Source organism: Phyllobates terribilis, unplaced genomic scaffold, assembly GCF_046119375.1.
Source record: "Phyllobates terribilis strain yellow unplaced genomic scaffold, ASM4611937v1 Scaffold_4__5_contigs__length_816908805, whole genome shotgun sequence".
Classification (NCBI taxonomy): Eukaryota; Metazoa; Chordata; class Amphibia; order Anura; family Dendrobatidae; genus Phyllobates; species Phyllobates terribilis.
Window position 1 is genome coordinate 598,849,663 of NW_027362764.1, and position 19,131 is coordinate 598,868,793.

General features: G+C 43.0%; 1 protein-coding gene across 2 annotated transcripts in view; it reads left to right on the forward strand.

Moving 5' to 3' along the window:
* Window positions 1-1,362: 1,362 nt before the first annotated feature.
* The window catches only part of LOC141265741 (desmoglein-2-like), a 45,322-nt gene continuing 27,553 nt past the window's right edge, over window positions 1,363-19,131 (forward strand). Inside the window, exon 1 of one of the 2 annotated variants that reach the window (XM_073679203.1) lies at window positions 1,363-1,567. In XM_073679203.1, coding sequence (XP_073535304.1) covers window positions 1,520-1,567 — 48 coding nt within the window. In that variant the 5' untranslated portion in view covers window positions 1,363-1,519. The remainder of the gene's footprint in view (window positions 1,568-19,131) is intronic. The other variant, XM_073679202.1, reaches the window with a different exon arrangement.

Here is a 19,131-nt window from a genome sequence, read left to right on the forward strand (position 1 = left end):
GGGACAATCCCCTTAATATCTCCAGAATGGCTGCAAATTTAAAAGGCGGTAAAAGGCAAAAGTGCTCGTTTTTCCAGGGACCATCTGGTAATGTACATCTGTGGAGATGGGAATAATCCTTTAAAGCACCACAAGTTCCCTGCCCCTAGTATTATACTTACCAGCCACCATCTTCCTCTTTTCCTGGCACCGCTCCAGTCCCGATCCACCATCTTGTGACCCCAACTTCTGACTGACCGGATGTCAGAGGTAACGATCACAAGCTCTCAATGCAAGTCTATGGGATCCTCGTTCTTGCCTGGTTCTGTCTCTCAAAGACTAAGGCTATGTGCACACGATGCGTATTTCATGCGTATTTTGTGCGGAAAATTCCGCAGCGTAAACGCATGAATTACGCATGTTAGCCTTCTGCCATGGTCCCCTATGGCATTCCGCAATTGTAATGCCCATGCTGCGGAATTTTCCGCAGCGTTTTGTTGTGCGGAAAATTCCGCAGCATGTCAATTCTTTGTGCGTTTACGCATGCGGAATTGCCATCTACAATGCAGTAGAAAACGCAAGGCAATTCCGCATGTGCAAAACGCGCGAATTACGCGCGAAAAACGCATGCCAAATTCCACATGCGTTTTCATGGAAAAAGGACATGCGGAAATGAAGCGGAAATTTCCGCTTCAAATACGCATCGTGTGCACTTAGCCTTACAGTGACCCCTGGATCGCCCAGCAAACAATGGAGGAATCCGGCAGGTCACAGACTGCTGGAGACGGACCGGAGCGGCGCTGATAACAGATGAAGAGGGCGGCTGGTAAGTATGATAATAAGTGCAGGGAACTTACATTAGTGACATCACTCCAGCGGTAAAAACAAAAAAAACACACACAAAGAAAGGATGCAGTGGTGCTTGAAGACTCTGTAACCTGTCTCCACACTTTGGACATATAGCACAAACTGTGATACAGTGATTCAGGATGTAATGACGTGTTTATTATTATTATTATTATGATACATGTGTAATTGTTATCTCTGTTTCTTGTCTGTTACACAGATTCAGGCCACACCTGGGACTCGCAGGGTTAATGGCCTGGCCCAGGTCTGCACTGGAGGAAGGTCTTCTACACCACACAAAGCCGCCATGCTTCCCTTCCATGAATAAGTGCAGGCTGTCACCAAGGTCCCCTGTAAACAGAGAGTAACTTCTCCTGCTCCAGCTATGGAGAGCAGCCATTGCAGGCCTGACACACCTATGTTACGTCCTGGTGACGTCAGCCGCAGGTCTGGGTGGGTGATATTTACCTGGAGCACAGAACAGGACACGGGTGGAAGCTGAGCCGTCCCTGCAGCCAGCCCCCTCCTCCCCCTCCTCCCCCTGCTGGCTCCCTGCCCCCTCCCTCAGTCACTACACCTTTCTTCCCCTCACACATAGGGCTCCATTTTCCCTCTGTGCCGGGCTCCTCACTCACCTGTGCCCGAGCTGTGGACTGAGCCCCTGATTCTGTGACTTGTGCCTGTGGAGCTGAGAATGGAGCGGAGCCCTGCTGGAGGAGGCATCTGTCTGCTGCTACTCATGGTGAGTGACCACCAGCCCTGACCTGGGGGCTCAGGCTCTGCTGCCTGTGCTGTCCACACCCTGTCACCAGCCAGGTAGCCTGGCAGAGCATGTTGGGAGTAGTAGTCTTGCAGCTGGTGACTGCCTTGCCCTGTGGAGGATCCTCAGCACTGGGATCCTTCTTCCTGGCACTTTGGATCACTTGTTGCTCTGGCTGAGGACGGTGCAGTCTCTGGATTTCCTCCCATTACACTTCTGATCAGACTTTACCTACAGTTTTGTTTGTTTATTGTTAATGTTTGGGGTTAATATCTTGAATCCCATCCTGTCCCCCCCCCCCATGAGACAGGCAATTACATATTTTGATACAGTTGAAGCCCAAAAAACTAACTTTGTTTCCTTGTGATGAATAATTGTCAGAATCTGATCCCATTTCTGTATATGGGCAGGGTGCCCTGGAGTTTGGGTCGTGCCCCTCGCCCCTGTAGGTCTGCGCCGTCTCCCCTCTGACCATTCAGTCTTGTGTCATTAATCAGTGTTTCTTCCTGGGAAAAATGTCAGGAATGCCAGGAAACAAAGGCAGGAGGCGCTGATCCACTGCCCTCCTCTTCCCAGACTGGGCCCTGTCTATTATCCAGTATTGGTTCTTGTTTATTTATTTTTCTTAACTGTAATGAGAAGATTTAGACAATTTGATGCTTAAAAGTCTCCAAACAGGATTAGAAAGTTTACACCTGCGGAATTAGACGTACAGACAGGGATATTGTATTCCGTGCTTAAAGCGAAGTTCCCACAGTGAGTTTTTGATGCTTGATGATAAGGCTATGTTCACACATGTTGTATTTTGCAGCAGATTTTTATGCAAATTTTCATCTGCGTCTTGCAGTTACCAGCCAAGTGTATGAGAAACCAGAATTCTCTGTTCACACATGTTGCTTTTTGTTTGCTGCGTATTTTCTGATATACTTGCGTATTTGGGAAATAGTGCATGTCACTTTTTTTTTTTTTCAGAGCAGCATTTTTTCACCCACGCACCTGCATATTTGCAGCATTTTTTATGGCAAAATAGAATGGGATTCTTTTTTTTGTTCACAGAATTTTATGTACATGCCTAAATAGAGACAAAAGGACAGTGGAAAAAAAAAAAACCGCAGGAAAACCTGCTTTTTTGATGCTGCTGTTTTCCTGCCATTGAAAAGTTGTCAGCAGCTTTAGCTGCAGAAAGACACGGTGTGTGAACGTAGCCTAACACTGTGCAAAAAAAAACCCGCAGCGTCGTACAGTTCCAGCAAAGTGGATGGGATTTATAGAAATCTCACACCCACAGCGCTTTTATTTTACGCAGCGTAATCTGACCTGCGAAGCATGTTTGACATTCACAACATGTGAGAGTCTCTTGTGGGTACGGTGAGTGTTATGTATGGGTTTTCCCCATAGACTTGCATTAGATGTGGAAAAAACGTCAATAACAATGAACATGGGTTTTTAGTGTGCACTAAAAACGCAGGTAATCCGCACACGAATGTATCAATAAAGTTTTGTCAAATACCAGGAAGTATCAAAAGCATAGCAGCTTTATATAAAATGTGAAATATCAAAAACAGCCAAAAAATGCAAGTATCCTAATTTAGCTACTTTAGGTACAGAAAATCTTAAGCATCAAAACTCACCAAATACTCATCGTGGAAACGTAGCCTTAGGCTGTGTTCCCACGATGAGCTTTTGGTACGTTTTTGACGCTGCATATTTTTACGCAGAGTCTTATAATTCCAGCAAAGTAGATGAGATTTATACAAATTTCCAGCCGAATTTTGCTTTTTTTTTTTTTTTTACTCGGTGTAATCTGACCTGCGGTGCATTTTTCAAATCCACAACATGTCACTTTCTCTGGTGGGTACGGTGAGTTCTATGTGCAGATTTTCCCCATAAACTTGCATTAGACATGGAAATTCAGTAGGTAAAAAAAAAAAAAAAGCAAGTGCTTTAGTGCGTTTCCACTGCAGAAACCTAAAACCAAATACCAGGAATTATCACAAACAAGGAAGTTTTATTTAAAACATGACATACCAAAAAGACACAAAAAAATGCAGCGTCAAAAAAGGTTTAAAAACACGCACCCAAACGCAAAGTAAAAACGGCAGTAACCTGATTTGGCCAACTGTCGCAGAAAATATGCAACATCAAATACTCTTCATGTGAACATGAACATAGTCAAAAAGAACGCAGTTCAAAAGTCCATGGAGAATGAATGATCTGTTCTCATTCTGACTTCCATGTTTTGTTTTGTTTTTTTTCAGTGGACTATTATTCATCAATGTGTTGGATCTGACTTTCATCCATCTTCAGTCCATGGGTGTGATAGATAGAGAGATATATATATATTTATTATTATTTTTCTTTACCATCACTGTTTTTTGCTAAAAAAATTAAAAAAAATCCCCGCTTCCCATCTATTAAAGAAGAGCTGTACACAGCGATTTTATTCTATATGCCGATCCCATGTATTTAAATTTTTTTAATTGCCATATCATTTCAGAGAGATGGGTGTTTGTATTCAGTGCTTTATGGTCTTTTCCAAGGAGGCGGTGCTCGCAGGAGTCTCTGGAGGCATCTTTTGGCTGCGCTGCATAAGCATCCTGTAAACCACACCCTTTTGTAAAGACCATAAAAAATTAGTATATTGGGTTCATTTCATAAATAGGCCCATATTTCTGGAACTGAATGACAAAAAAAAAAAAACACCAGAATACTAAGAAGTGAAGCAAGAAAAAAAAAAAGATAAAAAAAATAAACAAAAAAAACCTGGAGACTTTTGGTCCTCTGGAAACTGGAATAAACAGAGAGCATTGAGATGATACATGGATGGCATGCACATGCATTCTGCATCCACGCCTGTGTTTTGACAAAAAGCCTTTGAGCTGGAATAGGTACACTTTTTGACCCAGTTTTTTAAGCCAAAGTCAGAAGTGGATCCAAAAGAAAGAAAAAGTGTAAATATATGATATATAAATACAGCTACCTTGTGTATCAAAAACCTCCATGTGTGATTCCATGCGGACACTGTCTTCAGTGCAGATTTTAGTCCATTAACTGCAATGGATAACTAAGTAAGCAAAGTTATAAGGACATGTAATATGTATGCACTGGGAAATCTACTGGCACGGCCACCCAATGTTGCCTTAAGCTCCTGTTCACACGTCGGAGGCCAAAAGAGTACAATTATTTGGCTAAGCGGTGGCATCCTCCTGACATACACCAATCGGGGTGGACATAAACAGAAGAGGGCCTTTGTGCAAGAAACTGTATGGGCCCTTTGCAGCCTAATAATGTGCCTGTGACTGAAACTGTTGTTTTGGTGGTAGAAGTGATCCCCATACACCTTAGGCCACTGGGCAGGTTTCAGCGATGGTATGTAAACTTTTGCCGCCAATATATAGACCAAATGCAGTGAGAAGAGAGCTTAAAGGGGTTGTTCCACAAACAAAGCGCATTTTAATCAACAGTCGTGGAATATTATTATTATTATTATTATTATTTATTTATATGGCGCCATTGATTCCATGGTGCTGTACATAACGGGTTACATACCAAATACAGATATCACTTACAGTAAATGAACTAACAATGATAGACTGGTACAGAGGGAAGAGGACCCTGCCCTTTTGGGCTTACATTCTACAGCAGACTTGGGCAAAGTGCGGCCCGCGGGCCACATTCGGCCCTCTGGCTGTTCCAGTCCGGCCCGTGGACCAAGACTGCCAAGGGGCTGATAACAGTGGCCCACGGGCCGCACTATGCCCTTCCCAGCTCACACACATGCCGTCACTGCCCGCCGTCACTGCCCGCCCACACGCCGTCACCGCTGTCTCAATCCGCGGTCTCAATCCGCTGTGAATGCATTGGTGGAGGAGGGGCCGCTACCTCGCTCTTCCATCAATCAGCATTAGAAACAGCTGACGCGATGGCGTCAGCCTGTGCACTGCGGAGAGTCAGTGCTTCTCAGACAGGAGCGCCAGGGGAACAGGGAGTGAGGTAAGTATATGCTGGACATAGGGGGGGCTTTAATGATGGACACAGGGGGGGCACTCTCATGATGGACGAAGGGGGGGCTTTAAGGCTGGACACAGGGGGGGCTCTCTCATGCTGGACACAGAGGGGCTCTCTCATGCTGGACACAGAGGGGCTCTCTCATGCTGGACACAGGAGGGGCTCTCTCATGCTGGACACAGGAGGGGCTCTCTCATGCTGGACACAGGAGGGGCTCTCTCATGCTGGACACAGGAGGGGCTCTCTCATGCTGGACACAGGAGGGGCTCTCTCATGCTGGACACAGGAGGGGCTCTCTCATGCTGGACACAGGAGGGGCTCTCTCATGCTGGACACAGGAGGGGCGCTGTCGTGCTGGACACTGGGGAGGGCTGTCGTGCTGGACACTGGGGAGGGCTGTCGTGCTGGACACTGGGGAGGGCTGTCGTGCTGGACACTGGGGAGGGCTGTGTGGGGCTCATGCTGTATATAGGGGGATGTCAGCACACTTAATTCTGCTCAATATTAAGTTACACAATTCATATTTATGTAATCATTAATAATAATAATTAGAATTAATATGTTAATATTAATATTGAGCAGAATTAATTTCAGCCTATTGGTTCGGCCCTCCCCAACAGTCACAGTCTCTCATGTGGCCCCTCGGGAAAATTAATTGCCCACCCCTGTTCTACAGGAATGGTGAGGTGAAACATTTCACTGCCTGTTTTTAAGCAATGTTTTTACTTCAAAGAAAGAAAGAAAGAAAGAAAGAAAGAAAGAATCAGCTGTGATCCCATGCTGTAATGTCTGTATACTTTTTTTGCTCCCTCCCTTGCCCAGGAGATGTGGTATGATCAGACCATGTTCCTGTACGGTCAGACACAGCCATTACACAGTACACAGCAGGGGCACATTTATAAGATTATCTCAGCACAGGAACATTTTATTTAAACACATCCAATTGTGGAAGTTATTATTATTCAAATATCTATTGATTAAAATGTTGATTGAAATTAACTTTGTTCGTGAGAAGACCCCTTTAAGGCCGGGGTCACACTAGCATATCGCATCCAATGCTAGAGTATCTGATGCGATATGCTAATGACACTCGGCTCCTGCTCTGCTGCGAGTGTGAGCCGAGTGTCAGTGCTCTGTGATCCTCGCATGAGAAAATCACAGCACAGCTGCGAAGGAGATGGAGAAAGTAATTTCTCCATCTCCTCTGTTGCCAGCGGGAATCGCACTGCACTTGGGTGATATCAGAGTGCAGTGCGATGTTTCACATGCACCCATAGACTTACATGGGTGCGTGCAATCTGATTCTCAGGTGCAATTGCAGCATGCTTCAATTGTTTTCGCATGCCGAATCGGCATGAGAAAATAATCGCAGATGTGAGCTGCACCATAAGGTAACATTGGGGCGAGTGCTATCCGAGGTTTTTTTTTTTTTCGTTTGTATTTTTATATCGGATTGCATCACAAGTGGGAGTGAGCCCCAAGTCCTTCCTTCATACGTCTCCTTGCTTTGAATTACGTCCTGTCTTTGATTTAAAGAAAACTGTATGTGTGATTTCACCCTAAAGCTTCTAGGCTTGTGGATGCTTATAACTAGTAGGTGATGCCTCCAGGGCAGGCCTATGAAGAATGTTACCACACCTAGTCAGTTACTCTTCACGTCCTGTTATTTATGATCCTCCAGCACATTTCACATAGGAGTATTAACCTTTTGTGGTCTTCAATTTCACTGTCACATTTACTTCATACAAGAAGTCTTTTATAGCCCCTTACAGAGACTTTTAGGAAACCTTTACTTTGCAGCTGGCACCTACAGTAATATAACATTGTATAACAGGGGAAGCTGTGAATTGAATGTATAAGTTGACAATAATAATAATAATCTTTATATAGCACCAACATATTCCGCAGTGCTTTACATACATTATTATCACTGTCCCCATTGGGGCTCACAATCTAAATTCCCTATCAGGATGTCTTTGGAGTGTGGGAGGAAACCGGAGAACCCAGAGTAAACCCACGCAAACACGGGGAGAACATACAAACTCCTTGCAGATGGTGGGATTTGAATCCAGGACCCCAGCGCTGCAAGGCTGCATTGCTAACCACTGAGCCACCGTGCTGTCCAGTGAAGGTGTCCCATCCATGGATTTACAGAAATAGATGTTTAAACAGTATGTGGTAAGAAGAGAACACCTACCTGCACCATGAACAAACTCTCGTATCACGACTGGACATCCACTCACACCTTTCGCCTAGCTTGGGATTTCCTGGTGCTTCACCTCATAACAGATATGTATGAATAATCTAGAGGAAAAATTGGTGGCACTCACAATCCCATGACTTGTGTAGGACCCGTTGAAGCACCATTGTGCGCGAAACTGCCATCGTCCGTCTTTGTACCTGTATCCATGTTTTAAGGTTCATAGAGTAAGGCTGTGTGCCCACGATGCGTTTTTTTAAGCGTTTCCGCAGCGGCAAAAACGCTGCAGAAACGCTTAAAAAACGCATGGTAGAAGGCCTGCCATGTTCCCCAATGATAATCCGCATGTGCTGTGCACATGCTGCGGAAATTTCCGCTGCGGATTATCATTGCGGAAAAAAACGCAGCTCTACCAATTATTTTGTGGAAGTGCTGCAGTTTTCGCCGCCATTGACTTGCATTAGACCGCATGGATTACGCATCACTGCATAAGTACATGCGCATTCCATGCGTTCTAATGTGCGGATGGTACCCAGGTCTAGAGAAGAGGAGACTCTCCTCCGGACCTGGGTACCATTGAAAACTGTAAAAAAAAAAGAATAAAATAAAAAATAAATATATACTTACCTTCTGGCGGTGCGCTCCTCCTTGCTTGGCAGCAGTTCGCGATGGAATGAAGGACGTGCGCTGACGTCAGAGTCATGTGACGGGTCACACGACGCTGACGTCGGCAGGTCCTTCACTCTACCGCTGCCAGCAGCCGGGAGGGAGGAAATCAAGACTGCGGGGGCCATCGGAGGGTAAGTATACATTTATTTTTTGACATTCTCTCAGGTCACAGTATATAAATCCATGCCGGTTGCATGGATTTATATAGTGTGACCAAGTTGACAAGCACTTTCCAAGTGATGCTAAAATCGCTTGGAAAGCGCTTGTCAACCCGCATGCAGAAATGCAAGTGAAGAACGCTTCACTTCCGCATGTCCCTGGCAGGAAAACGCATGTACAATCCACATGTACAATTCGCATGCATTTTTTTTTTCTGCCAGGGAGATGCAGAAATGCTCAGGAAAAAATCCTGAGCATTTCTGCATCGTGGGCACATAGCCTAAAGAAGAACTTTTATGGGATCGTAAGTGCCACCAATTTTTCCTCTTGATTTTTTAGAAATATATGTTTGGTGTGTCAGATGAATGGAAGTCACAGACATTTCTGCAACAAATCTGCTCTGTGTTAATATACAGTAATTATTAAGGCATGGGATCATCTCTGCTGTAGCAAAGATGAGCCTGTTCTAGTATATATGGGAAGTACAGTTTTATATAAGCACTTGGAATTATCTACTAAAGGTTTTCTGCAGTCTGTACTTTCCTTAGGATGTATCAGATGCACACTATCATATAACAGGCTGTATCTGCTGATTGGCAGAAGGCCCCCAGACACATAAGGTAAAAGTTGGGTTAGGCCAACTTTTAGCTAATGTGTATTGGTGGCTTTCAGTCAGTTTTTTTGTCCAGTTCATATGTTCTGCAAGCAGCAATTTTCTCTGTTCGCCGACTATAGAGAACACCTGAACACTCGTCCGAGCTGAGCATTCACATACCGTATGTGTTTGATGGAGTAGAGTGAAATACCTGTTTGGCATTTACTTAACCAAGGTGTATGGGCGCCTTTACAGAAAAATCTATTTTCTTTTACCAGATTATTCCCTTCCCTAAAGGTCTCCATATTCACTAGATTTAGTTGGGTGAACCTGACTTCTTCAGCTGGACCCACTAATATGTATGGGGGCTCCTCTCCTATAAAATTCTGTCTAGAGAGATAGGATTAGACATGGCGAAATTCAATACCTGACAATATGTTGCCATAGAGGTTTAACGGAATCTGGCTGCAGTTTACTATAGTTTCCCAATTGAACAGTCAACAGGCCATTCATGTGTATGGGGAGTCGGGAGAGATCACTGTCAAAACCTATCAAAGGTGCATGAGCACAATTAAAGAAACATTTCAGATAATATATATATATATATATATATATATATATATATATGTAATAATTAGCATTTTCTAGGATACAATCAAACCATTCTCTTAAGTAATCAGCTTTTGTAATCATCTGTTCATATTGGCCCAGCTACTGAACCACCAGGGGATGTTATGTATGCAGGACATAGTGCCCAATCCATGAAGAATGGTGAACTATGCCTATCCATGATTTAAATGGTTGCTTAATCTACTTTTTCTCACCTGATCCTGTGTATAAGACCATACAGTATGCCTTAGTGGGGGATACAGACAGGGTTTATGTCACGAGACAACTTCTTTAAGACTCATTGGGTTTGTCTACTTGTGAAGGTTGCTGATCTTGAGTGATGGTACTTATTTTAGAGCCTATTGATATTGGGGCCAGACATAACTGCAAGGACACTATTTTTTCTCTGGAGTAGGAGCTTAAACCATGTGAGGAACAATCAGAGAAAAGGTATAATAGAAACAAGTCACCAATTCTGCATTTATCACCCACTCTTGGTTTTGTCTCCCACTCCTGAGAAAAAATACTGACCAAATACTGATAGTGTGGCCGTGGCCTAAGATTTTAATTCTTTCTTGCAAATACATATGATTCTTCAAAATCCCCTCAAGTCTCTCCAGACCAGCTCATTGCTGCTACTAAGGCTGGTCTCACATGTGTTTTCGGACCAAGATTCATGGACTGGCTGCAGATCTCCTGACCTGAACTCAGCAGCCTCATGTATGCCTATGAGACTGCCAAGTTTAGACCAGCAGCCAGTGCATATATCGGGATGCAAAAACAGACCTGGAAACTAGCTGAACTCGCACTGATAATGCTGAATTTAGCTGTATCCTACGCCATGTTATCATGTTCGAAAATACTGCATTTTTCTTTTCCTGTTTTTCTGCAGCTGTCTGCACCAAAATATGTAATAGCAATCTACACTGCTTATTGTGGGGTTTGTTTGTTTGTTTTTTTTTACATTTTCATACATTTCTGTTGCACATTTTGATGTTTTTTCTTTCATGCATTAAGTGCCAAAATGCTGGGATTCTGCACTGATCGCAATTATGTTTTATACATGCATTTTTTTCTGGCTAAAAGAATATAGGGGTAAAAGCACACCAAATACCCCATGGCATCTTTAAATTCATGAAATCACATCCACTTTGCTTAAATTTATAAACACAGAAGATTTTCTGAACTAAAAAGCTTAGTTTAAAAAAATGCAGCTTTTACTATACGTTTTTCATGATCTAAGTGTGTGTGCACACGTTAAAGGGGTTGTCCAGTCCATATCGATAAGTCTGCAGTCACTCTGTGGGAGGAAATCGGCAAACCCGGAGGAAAAACTGGGAGAACATACAAACTCCTTGCAGATGTTGTCCTTGGTGGGATATGAACATAAAATGGTACCTGTATTATCCGTGTTTGGTCAGTGTGTCATCAGAATTTTTCATGCATGGGTAAGTTACAAATCTTTTCCTATCCTTTGCCTTGTTAAACACGGGCCGCACACTGATGCCATCCGTGTGCTGTACTTGTTTTTTACAGACCCGTAAAATTGGCACTTTTCATCCAAGCTGCTGGAAAAAAAATGGACAGGTCACCTTGAGTTTTGCATGGACACACGGTCTGTGAAAAAACACAGATTTGTGAACAGCCCCACAGATTATAATGGGTACGTGTTGGGTCCGTTAAAAAGACGGATAGAACACTTGGGTGCAACACTGACATCTGAATGAGGCCTTAGGGCCTCCAAAGATGGTTGAGTTGGAGCCACATTTATCCATCTGAATGTATTGCCTAAATTTCTTTGGTAAAGCTGCACTAGGACAACTTTAGAACTTAAGGGTGATATAAGTTTGATCAATGTAACCAAAAGATGAAATATGGACAGTTAAATACTAATACAATACTTATCTGTGGACATCTTTACGGGAGTAATTAATGTAAAGTAAGCGTCCTCCATGACTAAAGTTGTCTGTACACCCTAGGTGACTGTCTCCTCCAATTCTCCATAGTCGTGATTGCTCTCCAAGCATTTATATTTTCCCTATAGGCAGAGCAATGTAAGCCACTGCAAGAATAATCTGCCAGAAAAAACAAAGGAATCAGGAGATTGAATTTCAACCACTCAGACCTCCTCTGAGACATCCTCTGTTGGGGAGAGTCAGGAGGCCCCTCCATACAAACTAGATGGACGGCTAATCCTGCCAAAATTGGTGGGCTCAAATTACTTTTATCAGAGTCTAGTTGTTACACTATGTAATTGTTTTCTAGTACAAGATATAGGTCATCCTTAAGATGAGGTATTTCATTGTGGGCACAACTGCCTTGTCCTACATTATCATCATGTGACCCGATGTCTGTTATGTTCATGTTAATATTCTCCTACCTAAAATATACTGCTATACTTTAATACAGATGATGGCCTATTTTCAATCACTAGTGGCTTGAGAAATTGTTCCAAGTATCTGATGGGCATTTTCAAATGTATATATGCTGTTGTATTAATTTGTAGTAGCATATGTATTGTAAATGTTAATGTCAGACGAGCGTCATGGCATGATGGGTCACCATTCATCTCCTTGTGCATGTAGACCAGTGTTTCCCAAACTCCAGTCCTCACGGACCCCACAGGTCATGTTTTCAGGATTTCCTTAGTATTGCACAGGTGATGGAAGTATCATCAAGGCATCAGGAATTCTCTCACCTGTGCAATACTATGGAAATCCTGAAAACATGAACTGTGGGGTCCGTGAAGACTGGAGTTTGGGAAACACTGATGTAGACTAAGGCAATAATTGGTACTGCTGAAGAACAAATTACCATACTCATTCACTTATTCCTATAACTACTTTAGACTTTTATAGAATTGGCCTCCATGAACTTTCCTTGCCTTCCCCATTTAGTTTGTGGCTCAATCTGTCAATCCACCCTTGGTTAGATGAGAGTCAGGAGGTTCTTGTTCTTGAAGTACATGGGTGTCCGAAAATTAGCATGTCATATAACATCTCTTTTAAATATGTTCCAAACTCATTTACCTGTACACATATCTGATTAATATCGCTGTTAGAGACAGATGGACATGCGGTGTGAGTAATACCAAACCACTTTGCATATTCTCTGCCTTTCTCGAAACAGCAATTTAGCCTTGAGCTAAAGACATGAGTAATGTAAACCTGACTGGAAGCTAAGGATGTGTTGGCTTTAGCAAGTAGGCTAGATAGACATTACCATTATTAGAAAAGATACAAATTACAAATGCACTCTTGATTTGGTTGGGCATACGTGTATTTTCATCAGGTAAAGGGGAGTTAACTGCGGCCAGACAGCGCCTATGGCGGCTCTCTCATGGGAGAACAAATGGATACAGCCAAGAGAATCTACGTGCCCAACAGATGGTCAACAGGAGCTATGAAATTGATGGATTTATACTACTTTTCTCTAACTAGTATGGAAGCCTTAAAGCTATCATGTCCCAAAATACAATTAAGATTAACCCCGTATCTGCAGTTTAATAGCGCTCTAAAGCAGTGTGGCCGCTGGACTGAAAGCCTGGCTGCCGGGAAGAAATGAACTTTATCCCTTCTGGCAGCCTCAGGCTTTTAGTCATAGAGGAGCAACCAGTGAGGCTACAGTCACTGTTCAGTATATAGACCGCCACAGCCTGGCGTTCAGTACAGCGGCTTTACAGATTTAGAACATGACAGGTTCCCTTTAACTCAGTTAAAAGTGTACTGGTAAAATATATACAATATTTCCAAAACCTTGGAGACCTCCAACCACTACATAATCTGGCACATGGTTGGAGTTTTCCAATGTTTTGGAAATGTTTGACAAAACTGACCTTTTCCTTCTAGTTTAAGCCTATATTCACTTGCTCTTCCAGTGTAAGGTTAGTCAGTAAGATTACTTATTGTTGTAGGTGATGAATTTGCAGATCGTGTAACAACAAGTATGAATATTTAATAGCCACCTACTTCACATTACATGTAAAGGAGCCGGGCATTCACTGATGTATGGCGCCAATATGTATGATTGGTGGATGTATACCATAATCTCTGTGGTATTGCAGCTTCAAGGTAGCCATAGGCACACTTGTGTCATGAACTCTGTTCTTTTATAAGAGCCTATCTTGGAGGTTAATAAAGGGAATATCTCAATGTATACCTCTAACAAAAGGCTGCGCTGTAGTCCTCTGTGTAGCATACAATCAAATGTTTTGTCCTTAATCTCCCATTGTTTAATTTTAATTTTTTTTTTTTTTTTTTTTTACTATGTCCCTTTTGCTTAGGAAAGCATAATAGAGTATTTGTATTGGGAGAGATCAAGCAGGGCCAGATAAGAAGCCAGCAGGGGACTATGATGACTATTCCCCCCCCCCCCCCCCATCATTGCTGACTCCTGTTACCATGTTGTTATAGATGTCAGATATAGGGCATCCAGTCCCTGACTCATGCAGTAGTTCTAGGCATTAATCACCTGACAGGTCCCCTTTTTAAAGGCAAAGTAAATCACTACAATCACATGTTTTTGTTAGATTCAGCCACTCATGGCTTACATGGCAATAATATTGTTCAAGCCTGTCACAGAAAGTGGGGCTCCAGAAACAACAAAGCATGGCTGAACCGTGTTGTTTCCGTCACTGCTGTACAAATGAATGGGAGTTACTATTTTCATATCTCAATAGTGCTGTTAGGCAATGCAGCATTGTCCCATGAAGTCAATGAGCAGATGGAGTGTAGGTGCAAAGAGTGTTATAAAGATTAAAAATGCTAAGGGGTACGCATGGTTCCCATGGCCTCTTTAAACAGCTGATTGGCAAAGTCTCCTAGTCTCCTGCACACAACCTCCCATCTTCAGCAGGCAAACCACTCCTAGTCCTGATGCTCAGCCTAATATCAGCTTCCAGTACAGCCCACCCAGCTATTCTTAGATGACACAGTCCTCAAGAAGGTCCAGTAGTCACTGTTGGTGCCATACCTTTTTTTTTATATGCATCCCTGACTGCTCCTCACATCAGTTCCCTTGTGATAGCTACTGTCCCCATCATCATGAACATCCCCCTGGCTCTCTTTGGGCTTACTCCGCTATCTGTGCACTTTCCTCTAAAACGTTCGAGCCTCAGCGGACTATCACAGGCATATACATTATGTATAAGTAGGAGAAAAAAACTACTGAGCAGTCTCAGTCGAAATGATTCCATGCAAAAGAACAAGTAAATGATGAGAATACATCCATAGTCTATGTGGAATAACTGGAGGATACACCGTTCACTCTTCATACACATTAGCTAATCTCTTGTAAAATGTACACCTCTTACATGAGGTATGATGAGTCTCTAGCAATGCTAAAGGCAAGAATCGCACTGATCTGAAAAAGAATGCAAAAGTTCGCCACAGGAGTGGGAGGGATAGCAATTAAGAAATGGAATTTTGCCACTGCTGATTTTAGTTGAAAAGTCTGTAGACTGCCTACAAAGATGAAGTAAAATTGAAATTGTAAAGCAATGTCCCTACGTGTTTAAATGCTGTTTTGTTTTTTTCCATTTGGGTGTTTTTTTTTTCTGTGTGCCACAGGTGTCTGCATCAAAATACACAAGTGTTCTGTTCTGTTTAATAAGGTGTTTTTGTATTTTCTCTGCTTTGAAGTGTTTCTGGCACCGATTTCATTTATTTATTTTTTTTTTTAAGGCTGTGTGCCCACGTTGCGTATTACAAGCTTATATGCTGTGGAATTTCCGCAGCGTAAACTCTTGTAAAACGCATGTATATCCGCACCCCATGGTCCCCAATGGCATTCTGCAATGTCAATGCCCATGCTGCGGATTTTTCCGCAGCGTATATGCTGCGGTCAAAAATCCGCAGCATATTCATTAATTTTGCGGAAGCGCAGCGGAATCAATGTGCGGATGGTACCCAAGTCTGGATGAGAGGAGACTCTCATCCAGACCTGGGTACCAAAGAACCTGTAAAAAAAAAGAAAAAATAAAGTTTATACTTATCTTCTGATGTTTTCCCGCCGTCGCGCTGTTGTGTGAAGGACCTGCCACGTCATTGAGTCATGTGACCCATCACATGACTCAATGACGTCACCGCAGGTCCTGCACACAACAGCGTGAGCCGCTCAAGACTCCGGACGGGGCAGAGAATGCATCGGAAAGTGAGTATAAACTTTATTTTTTTATTTTTTACCATTCTGATTCTTTTTTTTTAACTAATACTTGGTCACACTATATAAATCCATGCCTGGTGTTCTGTGGCAAATGCCAAGCGTCCTGCACAATGTTGGGCTGTGAGCACAACCCCCATCTGTAGATGTCGGGCCCTCATACCACCCTCATGGAGTCGGTTTCTAATCGTTTGTGCAGACACATGCACATTTGTGGCCTGCTGGAGGTCATTTTGCAGGGCTCTGGCAGTGCTCCTCCTGTTCCTCCTTGCACAAAGGCGGAGGTAGCGATCCTGAGGCTAGGTTGTTGCCCTCCTATGGCCCCCTCCACGTCTCCTGGTGTACTGGCCTGTCTCCTGGTAGCACCTCCAGCCTCTGGACACTACGCTGACAGACACAGCAAACCTTCTTGCCACAGCTCCCATTGATGTGCCATCCTGGATGAGCTGCACTACCTGAGCAATTTCTGTGGTTTGTAGAGTCCGTCTCATGCTACCACGAGTGTGAAAGCACAACCAACATTCAAAAGTGACCAAAACATAATTGCGAATAATTTCCATCTATTGTCTATTCCATTTGCATAAGAGCATGTGAAATTGATTGTCAATCAGTGTTGCTTCCTAAGTGGACAGTTTGATTTCACAGAAGTTTGATTTACTTGGAGTTATGTTCTGTTGTTTAAGTGTTCCCTTTATTTTTTTGAGCAGTGTATATACACAAAATTTACCCTGAGGCCATGTTCCCTCTTGAGGTATGTTCAAACTGCTGCATTTTTGTCTGAATTGTCTTAGATAACAGTAAAATTACTGCGGTCTTATTTTGTGAACATAAATTAAGACTGACTAAAGTTGTAATTGTAACAATGCATGGCTGTCAAGGAGCTAAAAGACTAAGGATGTCACCGTATGCAAAACCTTTGCAATCTCACTGTGCCGAAGGCTTAATGATGCGCAGAGACAAGCCCAGCTAGTCTTATCCCATAGAAAAGCTGCTGTATAATAATACATTGCTGAAAAAGTTATTGTAGACAGAACACCCCTGTTAGCCCCTTGCATCTGCTGAAAGCCCTAACAATGGGCAAGTCCATATTAGAGTTGGACTATGGAGCAGTAGAATGAGGTGGCCAGTTCTGATGATCATGTTTGTGGATGACCCGGTGCTTACACATTATTTACCCAGGAAACTGATGCTACAAGGCTGGGCTGTAAGAGCAGTATACACAAATGTTTTATATTCTGTAAAGTGGGACAACACTTTCTCAGCTGGAGCCTACTTTTTGTTGTTGTGGAACCTACTTTTTGTTGTTGTGGAGCCTACTTTTTGTTGTTGTTTCCTACGGATGCTAACAAATTTTTATTTTCTGCACACTAAAAAAATTAAACTGTCTTCAAAATTTGTCCTACAGTGCTTACAGTAAACACTTTATTATTTTACTTAGAAATGCATTTCTATGTGGCATAATAATAAAATATTATTATTGTCACAAAGTAATACAAGCTATATATAATGCTGTCATTTGTAATAACCACATGAACCTAACTAAGATAAGTAACTATAAGAACCAGAATAGAAAACGAGATAGAAGATGTTAATATTAGACAGTTTGTTTCTGAAGACCTCTCCAGGTTCCATGATAAGTTCTTCCTAGCTGACATGTTTCCTTGTTCTCGCAGTATATATTCCTTTCCTGTGAGCTATTTCCCTGATTTCTGTCTAGCACCTTATTATCCACTTTATATTTCTGCTAGTCTTTTATTTGCTTTGAATAAAGGATCTTGCTCCTCCTCATGTGAAATTCAAGTGCATGTAGACAAGTTGTCACAGGCCACTCGGAGGAGAACAGGGTGATCATCTTCCAGTAATCTAGAAAACTTTGTAGGAGCAGGATGAGATGCAGCAGTCGGTGAGAATGTTCTAATATAAAATATCACATGCAGTGCTCAAATTGTGGCACAGGACCAAAAAAAGTAAAATCCTACAGTAAGCAACTATTCTGACAAGTGTAAGCTACAGTGAAGACTGAACAAAGCACCGTACACACCCACATAACCTAGCGAGGGAGTGAGCAGGGCTCAGCATGAGGTGGGATTCCAGAATCCTGATCACATGGGAAACATTTGTACAAAGTCTGCTAGAAAGAAGGGAGGATTTGTATAGAAACATGGTGATAAGGGTTTTAACTAGTATCTTGTCTCATTACCTTCTACTCTGATTTCTCTCGCAGCACATTCACATCATGTTGCTAACCTGAATGCTACAGTTTGCTGTATTACAAAACCTGTAAAATTAGAGAACACGTGTTAACAGCCACATACGTTGTCTCTGTTCCCTTCACTAATTTCTTTTTACAAGAAGGAAAACCCCGCCAGAATAATATGGTTTAATACTCCTTTCACTAGGACCTTCTTCTGTTTTTTTTGATAAGAAAATGGTCCAGTTCCTAAAATCCAGTCAAGTATATATGTAAGTTCAGTGCGCACTATGTCTACAAAAAGTGAAAATGCAGCCATCGTGGTTCAGTTATGTTTCCTTGTACTGTATTTTTTGGACTATAAGATGCACCGGACCATAAGACGCACCTAGGTTTTAGAGGAGGAAAATGGGAACAAAAAATTTTTGCAAAAAAATGTGGTCCTGATGCCCTGTTATGGGGGAGGGGGTCTGCTGCTGACACTGGTATTGGGGGTAATGTCCCCCAATTCTGTTACTATCCTCCATCCTGGTATGCATGGCCCCCATCCCATCCTGGTATGCATGGCCCCCATCCCATCCTGGTATGCATGGCCCCCATCCCATCCTGGTATGCATGGCCCCCATCCCATCCTGGTATGCATGGCCCCCATCCCATCCTGGTATGCATGGCCCCCATCCCATCCTGGTATGCATGGCCCCCATCCCATCCTGGTATGCATGGCCCCCATCCCATCCTGGTATGCATGGCCCCCATCCCATCCTGGTATGCATGGCCCCCATCCCATCCTGGTATGCATGGCCCCCATCCCATCCTGGTATGCATGGCACCCCTTGGTCCCCCATCACGCTGCCAACAAAAAAAAAAATAATCATACTCGCCTCCTCTCTCCTCCAGCGCTATCCAGCTCTGCTGAAGACACTCTCACTGTGTGAGCCGCGCATGGCAGGGCGCGC